The sequence below is a fragment of the Anomaloglossus baeobatrachus genome, chromosome 8, assembly GCF_048569485.1.
Source record: "Anomaloglossus baeobatrachus isolate aAnoBae1 chromosome 8, aAnoBae1.hap1, whole genome shotgun sequence".
Lineage (NCBI taxonomy): Eukaryota > Metazoa > Chordata > Amphibia > Anura > Aromobatidae > Anomaloglossus > Anomaloglossus baeobatrachus.
In genome coordinates this window covers 216912147-216926987 of record NC_134360.1, presented here as the reverse complement: position 1 = coordinate 216926987, position 14841 = coordinate 216912147, and the positions used below count along the sequence as shown (strand labels likewise).

General features: G+C 51.1%; 1 protein-coding gene across 1 annotated transcript; it reads right to left on the bottom strand.

The window, feature by feature from the left end:
• Positions 1–2702: 2702 nt before the first annotated feature.
• Positions 2703–12534, bottom strand: ATP6V0B (ATPase H+ transporting V0 subunit b). The gene is made up of 8 exons (XM_075320189.1): positions 12357–12534; positions 10985–11033; positions 5326–5409; positions 4981–5058; positions 4833–4902; positions 4543–4594; positions 3519–3709; positions 2703–3428 (listed from the first exon to the last, which is right to left on the bottom strand). The coding sequence occupies exons 1-8, from the start codon at positions 12421–12423 to the stop codon at positions 3402–3404; spliced, it is 618 nt and encodes a 205-aa protein (XP_075176304.1). The 5' UTR covers positions 12424–12534; the 3' UTR covers positions 2703–3401.
• Between the last annotated feature and the right edge of the window lie 2307 nt (positions 12535–14841).

Genomic DNA, 14841 nt, shown 5'->3' with positions numbered 1-14841 from the left:
TCCAAAGTGGACTTAAGAATGAGATACTATCACCGTCATGGTGCTGCCGAAGACAAGATGGGAAGACGTGGCCTTTTATAGTAAAGGGGAAAGAGCACAAGTATGTGCACCGGAGATATAGGATAACCAGACAGGAAGCAGTCCTTAACCCCCTACCACACCAAAACCAAAGCAGTATATTTAACTACAAGTTGCAGTCCTCAGCATAAGGCGTTGTGACCTTCTGGTCCTAGACTCGCAAGAGGGCTCTCCTGAGCGGGACACACCCATGACAGTACCCTCTCTTCTACCGCCTCTAGCCCCTCAGGACTGGGTTTACCCAGATGAGACGCATGGAATGAAAGCTACAATGTACTGGCGTTTACTTGTGATGCAGGTACCCAAATCCTTGCCTCTGGGCCATAACCCCTTCAGTGTACCAAATTTTGGAGTTTACTGTGAAACAAGGCGAAAATCCACAAATTTTTGGCACCTGAAACTCAAGATTGCCATAAACAATAATTGGAGGTAGCGGTAATGGTATCTGCTCCAAAGACGCAACAAATTTTGTGAGTAAGGACCTCTGAAAAACATTATGTATCTTAAGTGTTGGAAGTAGCTGAAGCCAAAAGATCACAGGATTAATATTTATATGGACCGATTAACCTCAGACCCAGTGTCCAAATTAAAACCTTCAACTTTATTTTCCTAGTGGACAACCATATGTAATCCTTCACACACAGGTCCGGACCTGATGACAGTCTCTTATCAGCCATGTGTTTGTACCTATCCCCATAACCCTCTGGCTGTTCAGTACTCCATGCCAAATAGATGACAAGGAAAATCATTCCTCTCCAGAAACCTCTGAAGACCCCTCCCCACTGAATGGACAGAACTACGGGTGGAACCCATCGGCACCAAAAAAGCGTGACTTACCCTTAGATTCATTGCAACGATTATTTAACTCAAATTCAGCCAGGGGTCGGTAAGACGAGCAAGTTTCCTGGTTATCTGACAAAAAAAATATCTTAGGTAGGTCTCAACGCTGATTTAAGCGTTCTGTCTGCCCATTGGATTAGGGATGGAACTCTGAGGAAAGAGACAGATGTACCCCCAGATGAGAACAAAACACCCTCCAAAATTTAGAGACAAATTGGGTTCCCCGATCTAACACCAGAGCGGTGGGAACCCCATGAAGGTTCACAATCTCAGACACAAAAACATGAGTTAATGTTTTAGAATTGGAGAGAGCGGGTAGAGCAATGAAGTGCGCCATCTTACTGAACCTATCCACCACCACTAAGATCCCGTTTTCTCCGTGAACGAAGGATGGTCAGTAATAAAGTACATTGATACAGGAGTCCACAGTTAGGTACAGTCACAGGAAGGAGAGACCTGGACGGACGAGCATGTGGGGTCTTCGAAAACACAGACATTATGGGGAGAGAAACTCCACTACCATCCTTATGCAACCTAGAACACCAAAAACAACAAGAAATGAGGTTAAATGTCGCTTTATTACCTGGGTGTCCTGCTGGGGCCGGGTTATGATGCTCCTTTAAAATTTTGGAGGTGCAACTGTAGGGAACAAATAAAATTCCCTGTGGGGCAAGAAGCAGGGGCGTCCACTGAGCTTACAGCGCCTCCCCCTCCGAGCTCTGGCCATATAGTAGAGACAACCACCCCCCCCCCCCCGCCCCCCTCCTGTAAAATAGGAGTGGAATTATCCAAACTACCTCAACAGAAAAACTCCGGGACAAAGCGTCAACTCTGACATTTTTCACCCCAGGACAATAGGTAACCTCAGAGTTAAAGCTGGTAAAAAAAACAAGAACCCCCTAGCTTGTCCAGTGTTAAGACACTTAGCCGACTCGAGGTACAGCAGATTCTTGTCATCAGTAATGACAGCGACAGGATGAACTGCCCTCCCAAGAAACGACACCATTCCTCAAATGCCAGTTTAATGGCCAACAGTTCCCTATTGCCAATATCTTACTTCTTTTCGGCAGCCGACAACTTTTTTAGAAAAAGGCGCATAGATGCCACTTACTAGGAGACTGCCCCTGAGACAACACTGCCCCAACCCCCACCTCACACATCAACTTCCACAACAAATGGTTTTGGGACATCGGGTTGGACGAGCACAGGTGCTGTCGCAAAAAAATATCTCATAAAGGAAGAAAATGCCAGGCGGGTGAGGTGGGACCATTTAGAAAAGTCTGTTCTTTTCTCAGTCATATTCGTGAGGGTTTTGACACTTGATGAGAAGTTCCTGATGAACTTACTGTACGAATTGGCAAACCCCAGAAAAGCGTTGTAGAGCATTCAGATGTTCAGGAGGATCGCACTCCAGAACAGCATGGACCTTATCTGAATCCATCTGGAAACCCACAGATAACAACAAGAAGCCCGACTCTACCTTTTGTATGGCAGACCTCGACCCGGTTCTGCCCGACCCCAGGCTCGAGCAGCGGCCCCCGCTGCCCGACCCCAGGCCAACACCAGGCTCGAGGGCGGCCCCCGCTGCCCGACCCCAAGCTCGAGGGCGGCCCCCGCTGCCCGACCCGGGCCAACACCAGGCTCGAGGGCGGCCCCCGCTGCCCGACCCAGGCAGACACCAGGCTCAAGGGCGGCCCCCGCTGCCCAACCCCACCAGCTGTCAGTCTAAAGAGCCCCTTACCCGTGATTCTTTCATATAGCGGACACAAACAGCAGGTACAGGGTGATGTGTAGGCAGCAGGTTTTGTATCCTTTCTGCAGATTTATACAGTGCACAATGTACAGAGAAATCACTGAATATTTAATATCAGGGGGATGAAGACAGAAAGTAATAGCGCGTGCAGATGGGCCAGCTAGGGGAATACCGCCACTCTAGTGCCACCTTGTGGAGGAAAAAAGCCAATGCATCAGTGTCTGATCCTACAAGACGTGTCCGATGACCAGGGATACGAGCAGCACGAGGTGGCTCTGGAGGATGGGGGTTATTGTCCTTCACATTTGGAGGTGACTTGCAGTGTGGCGGCCTCCAGCAGGGGGTAGAGGCCGCCATTTGCAGACTTCTTCCCAGGGAGTATTGGCTGGCCTATAAAGCTCTACAGCAGCTGGTGGTCTCCAATGTTCTGAGTGCGGGTCAGGGGGGGGGTCACACACAACAATCACAGGACTGAGGGGAATACTCAGGGAGGAGGCGCCACTTCTCCGCTGCCTCTCGTACAGAAAAGAACAATTTCATTAAATAAATCTCCACAAACAAATCTATAAATTTATCATCACGGAACCTAAAATAGAATAAAATTATATACACCAAGGTACGGCACGTGTGGAGGCGGCAGAAGAGGAGCGGCGGCCACGAGCCACGGAATACAGAGTCTGTGCCCTCTCTCCAGAGGAGGAAGAACCATCGGCGGAGGCCACGCTGAGCCTCAGTCTCCCATCTTTACCTTGGACGTCTGGAAATCACAATCAGGAAAAGAAATTTAGTAGAAGAACGCGTCAGAGGATCCGCAGCGTCAACCAGAGAAAAGACGAAGGCGACAAACCTGCAGGATGGCGACGATCACCCCGAAAAGCCCAATGGCACTGCCAAAGATCTCCACAATCAAAATCTTCACAAAGAGGCTGGGATTCTGCGCATCAGCAAGCGCCGCACCGCTGCCCACGATCCCCACACAGATCCCACAGAACAGGTTAGAGAAGCCCACGGTCAGGCCGGCACCGAACATCGAGAACCCTGCAACGTCACAACCGGGTGTGAGTGACCAACAGCGAAATCTCCACGGTCATCATAGGACTTCATCTCATCCTGCACAATGCTGCCCCAGAGATGGTGGGTCGGGCAGAGGAGAGAAGAGAGAAGAGAGATGAAAAGGAGAGGGCAGAGGAGAGGAGAGAGGAAAAGAAAGGAGAGGGCAGAGGAGAGAGGAAAAGGAGAGGGCAGAGGAGAGGAGAGGAGAGAGGAAAAGGAGAGGGCAGAGGAGAGGAGAGGAGAGAGGAAAAGGAGAGGGCAGAGGAGAGGAGAGGAGAGAGGAAAAGGAGAGGGCAGAGGAGAGGAGAGGAGAGAGGAAAAGGAGAGGGCAGAGGAGAGAAGAGAGAGGAAAAGGAGAGGGCAGAGGAGAGAAGAGAGAGGAAAAGGAGAGGGCAGAGGAGAGAAGAGAGGAAAGAAAAGGAGAGGGCAGAGGAGAGAAGAGAGGAAAGAAAAGGAGAGGGCAGAGGAGAGAAGTTAGATGAAAAGGAGAGGGCAGAGGAGAGAAGAGAGAGGAAAGGAGAGGGCAGAGGAGAGAAGAGAGAGGAAAGGAGAGGGCAGAGGAGAGAAGAGAGAGGAAAGGAGAGGGCAGAGGAGAGAAGAGAGAGGAAAGGAGAGGGCAGAGGAGAGAAGAGAGAGGAAAGGAGAGGGCAAAGGAGGGGAGTTTATAGGACCATCTCCTCTACACAAGAGTGCTGCCCCCAGTGATGTAGAAGGGCGGGGGCCCGACAATCAGGTGTCCTCAGATCCTTGAGCAAGACTTGTGCAGGGCACAGAGGAAGGAAGGGGGGGGGGGGGGGGGGGTCTTTGCCTGCACTGACCTGCGTGGTAGTTCTTGTTCCCAATGGTCTCTGGAGTAGTCGCCTTGAATTGCTGAAACACAAAAGATGCCGCCACCGTCATCCTCCATACTTAGAAGCCGTGCCCTCTACTGGCAATCCGCAACCTCTACAGCCACTAAGCCTGAACTCCACGAGCACCCAAAATTAATGGATCTGAACAACCCCTGCAGACAGCGACAGCCGCGCCCCCCCCCCTATACTCTGCAGGTGGCAGCCCCCCCATGCAAGATACACGCACGCGGCTCTGTTGCGGCAGACTCTGCTCTTACCTCCACCATGTTGCTGATCACAATCGCCATAATGATGCCATAGATTGCCACCGCTTCACAGAAAATGATACTAGAAGAAGAAAGCAGAGATAAAGCAACAGAAATCTCTGGGCTACAGGGGCGGCAACAATATTAGGAGTCACCTTACCTGACCAAGTTCTTAGTTTTAATCCGAGGGGCTTTCACCCCCCCACCCAGGATACTGGAGCCGGTGATGTAGATGCCCCTAAGACAACAGAGGAGAACATGTTGACAGTCATGAGGGGGTCCCAGAAGCCGGTGATGTGTTGCAGGCCGGGTGCAGCCTGACACCGCGCCTCCCTCCTGCGTGACTGTTTTCATCCCACTGCCCTCCTTACAAGTTATTCCCAGGCGGCTCCTTCATATTAGCTCTACGTTGTAGAAGAGCCGGACACTTCTGACCCAAAGAAGACTCCTATGATGTTTTTACCCAAACTCCTCCACTGACACCAAGTACAGCACGATCACTCACCACGCAGCACCCACCACAGACAGTGAGATGGCCAGTCCGATGCCCAGATTGGCCCACATGTACGGGGACGTCTCCGTGAGGAACCTAAGAGAAGGATGAGATAGATCAGTCATCAAATAAGTCCAGATGGCAGGCGCCCAGTGGCGGGGAGCACATACAGGGTTGTTATCCAGAAGTAACCTAGCACAGCATGATGAGCCACAGTGACAATGCACAATGGGGTGGGTGTCAGCGCTGTGCCCTCTGCACACACTTGAGGGGGTCTACAATTACCACCACTAGGGGGGACTTGTTTTTGTTTATTTTTTTTTCCTTCTTAAAAACGGCCTTCAGCTTGATCTGGAGCCATGGTGACTAGGTGAATGGACGCTCTGTGGGACATCGATCTTGTGAAAGTCCAGATAGATCTACCAGGGTCTTCTCTGCAGTTTTCTTGATTGTATCCAGCCATCGGGTTGCTAGTCTTCCTCTTCGCCTTGTTTTTTTTTTTTATTCTTCCAACCATGATGTCCTTCTCCAGTGATCGCTCTTTGTATGATGTGTAGACGAGTCGTAGCGTGATGATCTTTGCTTCCAGAAGCATGTTTGGCTTGATTAGTCCCAAAATTGATTTGTTTGTTCTTCTTGCCATCCATGGTATTGGTGACATCCTTCTCCAGCACCACATTTCGGAGGCGATGATTCTTTTCCGGTCTTGATCCTTTATCGTCCTTGTTTCACATCCATATGACTATAGAAAATATCAGACTACGTATGAGCTGTGCCTTCGTCACCAGTGAAATGTTCCTGGATTTGAGGACCTTGTCCAGTGACTTCATTGCCGATTTGCCCATAGCTATTCTCCTACTGACTTTCGGTGTCCTTGCTGCAACTTGAGCATTCATTGATCTGAGGAGCTTGAAGTACGTTACAACTTGCTATTTGTCGCCGTCCATCTCAGATGTGTCCCGGTCGTACCTGGTAGTAGTCCATACCTTTGTCTTCGTTGTGTTGTACACCATGTTTGAGCTTCCATCTTGACCCTCTGTAATAAGTCCTTCATTCCATCTACGCTTGTTGCTATCAAGGTTGTATCATCTGCGTATTTAAGATTCTTGATGTTCAGCAATTTTGATTCCTTCTTTTACCGCAAGTCCAGCTTTCTTGAAAATAGCTTCTCCATATAAATTGCAGAGAGATGGGCCATGATGGGCCACCACGTTCTGTTTGGACTATTGCTTCATGGTGGATGTAAAGGTCGCCGATGATTCTGATCAGATAGCGAGCACAGCATAAAAGGGATAGAGGACGCAGGCAGACATCGCAGCCAACCCCCATCCACCTGGGGCAGAGTCACCTGCCGCTTTACACCTGAAGGACACATTGAGTCCTGCACAGACCTGTCCCCAGCAGTGGAGCCGGCAAGAGGCCACATCACAGCCCACACCGAACACACAGGATGCGGCCGGTGCTGGGAAACACCAGCCGTCTGTTGTGTGTAAACAGCGAGGAGCTGACATTGCAAACACAGGGAAGGAGAGGTCGGGATATGTGCCGTATACATAATTGAGGAAGAAACGCAGGATCAGTAAAGTATGTACACTGACTGCTCCAGCAGAAAGTGAGTGCAGCTCTGGAGTATAATACAGGATGTAATTCAGTAATGCATGTACACAGTGACTGCATCAGCAGAATATTGAGTGCAGCTCTGGAGTATAGTACAGGATGAAACTCAGGATCAGTAATGTATGTACACAGTGACTGCTCCAGCAGAATAGTGAGTGCAGCTCTGGAGTATAATACAGGAGCTAACTCAGGATCAGTAATGTAATGTATGTACACAGTGACTGCAGCTCTGGAGTAGAATACAGAAGGTTACACAGGATTAGTAATGTATGTACACAGTGACTGCTCCAGCAGAATAGTGAATGCAGCTCTGGAGTATAACATTTTGATCTGACCATGGCTGGGTGGGCTGGCATCCTGCAGATACTGCCGCAGTCGTGCGGGGAGGAAGTGTGGTAAGGCTTGTACATTACTCAATCATCTTGCGCTTCAGCCCCAAAAGCTCCATGAAGAAGGCGACTGATGGAAGTGATACCATTTCTCACAAATAGTGATGTGCAGACCTGGACTGTAAAAGTCTGGATTTGCACGGTTTCAAAAAGGTACTTGGGTGCCTCCTGGCAAAAAAAATGCATCAAAAGCACGAGGTATGATGCGGTAGAGAAACGATTTTTTTGCCAGGAGGTGTAGAATGGGTGCAAAAATATGGTGTAAAAATTTCAGCACCGAGTCTGCATCTCTTGGCAAAACAACTGCTGTTTTTTCTGCCAGGAGATGCAGGTGAGTTCACGGAGTTTAATGAGGTCATCAGAGGTCCTCTCAGGTCAGGTTACCTGCGGTCACAGGTGGAGGGCTCTAGCTATGATCCCATTTAACCTGAGTGATATCACCGCTGATCGCTGCGGTTCATTCATTCTCTGGGCCTCACAGCAAGCAGTCATGTTCCATGAATGCATGCTGTGAGGTTTAGATCTAGCAGAGCTGAATCACCTTGGGACCTCGTGTGGATTACATCGGACCTGCAATGGTGTTTGGGGAGGTTAATAAAGTAGTGTGTGTTTTTTGTCTTTTATTGCAAATAAAAGGATTTTTTTGGTGTTTGTGTTTATTTACGTTCACTTACAGACTAGTAATGGGGATGTCTCAGACGCCTGCTTTCACTAACCTAGGACTTAGTGTCTGCTGTGGGCTGCCATAAACTCCTTATTACCCAGATTGCCACCACACCAGGGCAATTTGGAAGAGCTGGGTAAAGTGCCGAGCTTGTCGCATCTAATTGATGCAACAACTTCAAGGCAGCTGCAGGCTGCTATTTTTAGGTGGGGGACGGTCCAATAAACATGGACCTCCCCAGTCTGAGAATATCAACCCCCAGCTGTTGGGCTTTATCTTGGCTGGGTATCAAAATTGGGGAGGACTGCACGTAGTTTTTTTTAAATTATTTAATTAAAAATAAAAAAAAAAAAAAAAGCAGCATGCGGTTCCTCATAGGCCACAGTCACACTTGTGAGGGACTCACAAGAGTCTCGCATCGCATCACCTGGCATAGCCGCACTCTCCCCTGACAGGTGCGGGTCGCCGGAATGTATTTCTTTGCAGCTGTACGCTCGTGTCTGGAGAGCATCAGGCCGTGCCAGGTGCGATGCAAGACTCGTACGAGTCCCTTGCAAGTGTGACTCCGGCCTTATTTTGATATACAGCAAAGATGAAGCCCAACAGTGGGGGCCTACAGCCACAGGCTTCATCTGTGCCGGGGGCCTACAGCCACAGGCTTCATCTGTGCCGGGGGCCTACAGCCACAGGCTTCATCTGTGCCGGGGGCCTACAGCCACAGGCTTCATCTGTGCCGGGGGCCTACAGCCACAGGCTTCATCTGTGCCGGGGGCCTACAGCCACAGGCTTCATCTGTGCCGGGGGCCTACAGCCACAGGCTTCATCTGTGCCGGGGGCCTACAGCCACAGGCTTCATCTGTGCCGGGGGCCTACAGCCACAGGCTTCATCTGTGCCGGGGGCCTACAGCCACAGGCTTCATCTGTGCCGGGGGCCTACAGCCACAGGCTTCATCTGTGCCGGGGGCCTACAGCCACAGGCTTCATCTGTGCCGGGGGCCTACAGCCACAGGCTTCATCTGTGCCGGGGGCCTACAGCCACAGGCTTCATCTGTGCCGGGGGCCTACAGCCACAGGCTTCATCTGTGCCGGGGGCCTACAGCCACAGGCTTCATCTGTGCCGGGGGCCTACAGCCACAGGCTTCATCTGTGCCGGGGGCCTACAGCCACAGGCTTCATCTGTGCCGGGGGCCTACAGCCACAGGCTTCATCTGTGCCGGGGGCCTACAGCCACAGGCTTCATCTGTGCCGGGGGCCTACAGCCACAGGCTTCATCTGTGCCGGGGGCCTACAGCCACAGGCTTCATCTGTGCCGGGGGCCTACAGCCACAGGCTTCATCTGTGCCGGGGGCCTACAGCCACAGGCTTCATCTGTGCCGGGGGCCTACAGCCACAGGCTTCATCTGTGCCGGGGGCCTACAGCCACAGGCTTCATCTGTGCCGGGGGCCTACAGCCACAGGCTTCATCTGTGCCGGGGGCCTACAGCCACAGGCTTCATCTGTGCCGGGGGCCTACAGCCACAGGCTTCATCTGTGCCGGGGGCCTACAGCCACAGGCTTCATCTGTGCCGGGGGCCTACAGCCACAGGCTTCATCTGTGCCGGGGGCCTACAGCCACAGGCTTCATCTGTGCCGGGGGCCTACAGCCACAGGCTTCATCTGTGCCGGGGGCCTACAGCCACAGGCTTCATCTGTGCCGGGGGCCTACAGCCACAGGCTTCATCTGTGCCGGGGGCCTACAGCCACAGGCTTCATCTGTGCCGGGGGCCTACAGCCACAGGCTTCATCTGTGCCGGGGGCCTACAGCCACAGGCTTCATCTGTGCCGGGGGCCTACAGCCACAGGCTTCATCTGTGCCGGGGGCCTACAGCCACAGGCTTCATCTGTGCCGGGGGCCTACAGCCACAGGCTTCATCTGTGCCGGGGGCCTACAGCCACAGGCTTCATCTGTGCCGGGGGCCTACAGCCACAGGCTTCATCTGTGCCGGGGGCCTACAGCCACAGGCTTCATCTGTGCCGGGGGCCTACAGCCACAGGCTTCATCTGTGCCGGGGGCCTACAGCCACAGGCTTCATCTGTGCCGGGGGCCTACAGCCACAGGCTTCATCTGTGCCGGGTACCAGAATACGGGGGACCCTGCGCTGATTGTTTTATTTATTAATTTATTTTTATACTACAATACTCACCCATAGACAGTTGCACTGCTTTCCCAGCCCACCGGCTGTCCTGGTACCTGTGATTGGTTGCAGTCAGCTAACACTCAGAGTGGCAGCGCGTCTGACTGCAACCAATTACACGTGCTGGTGGGCGGGCAAAGCAGTGAATATTCAATGAGGGTTAATTGTTGGCTCCAGAAGGCAATGTGTGACCTGGAAGCAGTGACGGATCCTCGGTGAGTACACCGCGCGCTCCTATCCCCCACCCCCTTTTATCAACCTTTTTAATCTCCAGATTCTGGTCCCTATAGACTTATATGGGGACCGGATCCTGATTTTTTTTTCCTCCGGTCCCGGTTATCTGAGAGTCTGCCCATCTCTACTCACAAAAAATTCACAGACGGCACAAATGTTCTTCGGTACTTTTCCCCATTTCCTGCACAGAGTGTCGCAGATTTACAATTTATTAGTTTTTTTTGTCCCAAATTTGTATCCAATAAATATATTTTATGATCTATGTAAACAGCGCAATTAATGCATCATAATAGCGATTACATGTCTGATGTCACCAATGTACTGCAGGAAATGTATCACAAACACGAGTCCAGTATGAGGGAGACTGAGGAGTCGGGGATTTGGATGACCCACTCCACGCCCTGTTTATCTGCATATATATATATATCTCTGAATTCTACAGCACTGCGGAATGTGTTGACACTTTAGAAATAAAGATTAGTATTGGGACAGCAGAAAAAACAACGTACAAAAGCAAACAAAGCAGAAGCACAAGCAGGGAGCAGCGCTCAGAGCCCCCCCCCATAACTCCGCACCCCGGACTCATCACTCACCAGGCGACATCGAAGCGGAATCCAAGATCAAATATCGTGTAACAGGTACCTGCAAGACAAGAAGACACGGAGTCAGTGCAGCCACATATCCCAACCAAAAACACCAGCAGAACAGCGAGTGCAGCTCTGGAGTATAATACAGGAGGTAACTCAGGATCAGTAATGTAATGTATGTACACAGTGACTGCATCAGCAGAATAGTGAGTGCAGCTCTGGCGCATAATTGAGGAAGAAACGCAGGATCAGTAAAGTATGTACACTGACTGCTCCAGCAGAAAGTGAGTGCAGCTCTGGAGTATAATACAGGATGTAATTCAGTAATGTATGTACACAGTGACTGCATCAGCAGAATATTGAGTGCAGCTCTGGAGTATAATACAGGAGCTAACTCAGGATCAGTAATGTATGTACACAGTGACTGCAGCTCTGGAGTAGAATACAGAAGGTTACACAGGATTAGTAATGTATGTACACAGTGACTGCTCCAGCAGAATAGTGAGTGCAGCTCTGGAGTATAACATTTTGATCTGACCATGGCTGGGTGGGCTGGCATCCTGCAGATACTGCCGCAGTCGTGCGGGGAGGAAGTGTGGTAAGGCTTGTACATTACTCAATCATCTTGCGCTTCAGCCCCAAAAGCTCCATGAAGAAGGCGACTTTTGTTTTCAACTTCCCAGAATCTGAGTGACGACCAATATGGCGGCGGTCACTATGGGAGCGGGATCCTTCTGTCAGGTCTCCTCTATCCGGGCAGAACCGCCGCTCCCCGGGGGGGGTGTTTACCCCAAACACAGATGATAATGAGGCGGCCTCCAGTCCTTACTGGTCCCAGCTCCCGGCCATCCCCACATCAAAAGGGAAAAAGAGGAACCACTGAGGACGGAGCACGAGACACAGCCTGGAAAATAGCAGCTGAGGAAGTCCATATATAATCACACACTATGTGAAAGTCTACACGCCCCACATAGAACACCAGCTATTATTCATGGAAAATCCTACCAAGAAAAATCATGTCCTTTTTTAACCCCTGTCTCCCAAAATCTGTATTCAGAGAATGAAAATAACATAAAAAGGTCGTTGCATAAGTGTTCACACCCCATTATAATTGGGACTGGGTATTCCTTAGGTAGCTGCAGCTTAGAACAGGACAGGACAGGACAGGACGGGACGGGGGGCACGAGCCGGCCGCGCGCACAGGACAGGACGGGGAGGACGGGACGGGGGGCACGGGCCGGCCGCGCGCACGGGACAGGACGGGGGGCACGGGCCGGCCGCGCGCACGGGACAGGACGGGGGGCACGGGCCGGCCGCGCGCACGGGACAGGACGGGGGGCACGGGCCGGCCGCGCACGAGACAGGATCAGCCTCTTACCTACGAGCAGCAGAGTCGCCCAGAAGGCCACGGTGACCCCGGAGTACAGCAGCACGTGCCCGTTCATGGCGAGGTGAGGACGAGGCTCCGTACAGCCGCGGGACGTGACACTGAACCGGACCAGGCAAATCAGCTGACCACCTCCCACCAATCACCTGACTCTGGAGCACGTGACCTCCGGTCTCCCCTCCCACTTCGTTCTGGAGCTCTACGCCCATGGTACGTCAATAAGTGCGAGATCCACCTCCGCAGGCACGTGACCAGCTGACGTAGGACACACGTGACAGAAAGCGATGAGGCCGCTGCGGCCATGTTTTTTGCTAGCTGTAAATTTTCGGTGCCCATAGTATAAAAGAAACAGTGATGGAACAGGCGGCGACCATTAACCCCGTGACCCCCGGAAATTTATAGTAATGTCACAGGCGGCGGCCATTAACCCCGTCATCCCCAGAGATTTTCCGTTTTTTCCTTCCAGCAGCCATAACCTTTTATTTTTCCTTCACAGTCGCCATATGATGCTTGTTTTTTGCGGGACGTGTTGTACTTGTGAATGGCGCCATTCATTCAGCCCCATATTGTACCAGAAAACGGGGAAATAATCCAAGTGTGGAGAAATACCGCAAGCAGAGCAATGGCTGCATTGTATTTGTTTTATTCACCGTGTTCACTATATGGTAAAACTGATGTGTCTGTATGATGCCTCACGTCTGTATGACGCCTCATTTTAGTATGATGCCACAGAGTAGAATGCCTCACATCCGTATGATGCCTTACGTCTGTACGATGCCTTATGTCTGTATGATGCCTCACGTTGGTATGATGCCTCACGTTGGTATGATGCCTCATGTCGGTATGATGCCTCACGTTGGTATGATGCCTTACGTCTGTACGATGCCTCATGTCTGTATGATGCCTCACGTTGGTATGATGCCTCACGTTGGTATGATGCCTCATGTCGGTATGATGCCTCACGTTGGTATGATGCCTCATGTCGGTATGATGCCTCATGTCAGTATGATGCCTCACATCGGTATGATGCCTCACGTCGGTATGATGCCTCATGTTGGTATGATGTCTCATCAGGGCCGGCTCCAGGTTTTTTGGTGGCCCCGGGCGGAAGAGTCCCAGTGGGCCCCATCCACACGCAGACACACACATACGTACATATACATATTTAAAGACAAACTCACAAAAATACATATAGAACTGACACATCTATACAGTCATATACACTGACATACATAGATACACATCATACATGCATACAGACTAACACAGCTCTACTGCATGCATACAGACACACACAACACAACTCTGCTGGATACATACATACACACACAGCTCTGCTACATACTCACATAGCTCTGCTACATACACACATAGCTCTGCTACATACATACACACATAGCTCTGCTACATACACACATAGCTCTGCTACATACATACACACATAGCTCTGCTATATACATACACACATAGCTCTGCTACATACATACACATATAGCTCTGCTACATACACACACAGCTCTGCTACATACATACACACATAGCTCTGCTACATACATACACACACACATAGCTCTGCTACATACATACACACATAGCTCTGCTACATACATACACACATAGCTCTGCTACATACACACACAGCTCTGCTACATACATACACACATAGCTCTGCTACATACATACACACACACATAGCTCTGCTACATACATACACACATAGCTCTGCTACATACATACACACATAGCTCTGCTACATACACACACAGCTCTGCTACATACATACACACATAGCTCTGCTACATACATACACACACACATAGCTCTGCTACATACATACACACATAGCTCTGCTACATACACACATAGCTCTGCTACATACATACACACATAGCTCTGCTACATACATACACACATAGCTCTGCTACATACATACACACATAGCTCTGCTACATACATACACACATAGCTCTGCTACATACACACATAGCTCTGCTACATACATACACAGCTCTGCTACATACATATACACCTCTGCTACATACATACACACATAGCTCTGCTGCATACATACAGACACACACACGTGGCTCTGGGGGGCCCAGACACGCAGCTCTGGGGGGCCCACACAGACAGCTCTGGGGGCCAGCACATACGGCACCGGGGACCAGCACATACGGCACCGGGGGGCAGGGCATACACCTAGGGGGTGAGAAGCCCATACAGCTCACCAGGGCCCATAAATTGGGGGGGCGGGGAGGGCACATACCGCTCAGGTCATGGTGGAGAGGGGGCCCACACAGCGCTGGAGGGAAGCGATGTGCTGGGGTTCGCTGGCTGGCACTGCAACTCCTTCATCTGTGGGACTGAGCAGGACGCCGGGTGGTAGCTCCGCACACAGATGAAGTTCAAACCAGGAAGTCTGCGCGCCTTAAAGGGACGGCGTCGCAGATTCCTGCCGAGGACTGCGTTCCCCGGA

Coding starts and splice junctions, on each gene's coding strand:
- ATP6V0B (XM_075320189.1), bottom strand. CDS start 12,423: ATGAACGGGCACGTGCTGCTGTACTCCGGGGTCACCGTGGCCTTCTGG. Junction 4,595..4,832: donor TGATCAGCAACATGGTGGAG/GTAAGAGCAGAG, acceptor TTTGTGTTTCAG/CAATTCAAGGCGACTACTCC. Junction 3,710..4,542: donor GAACAAGAACTACCACGCAG/GTCAGTGCAGGC, acceptor GTGACGTTGCAG/GGTTCTCGATGTTCGGTGCC.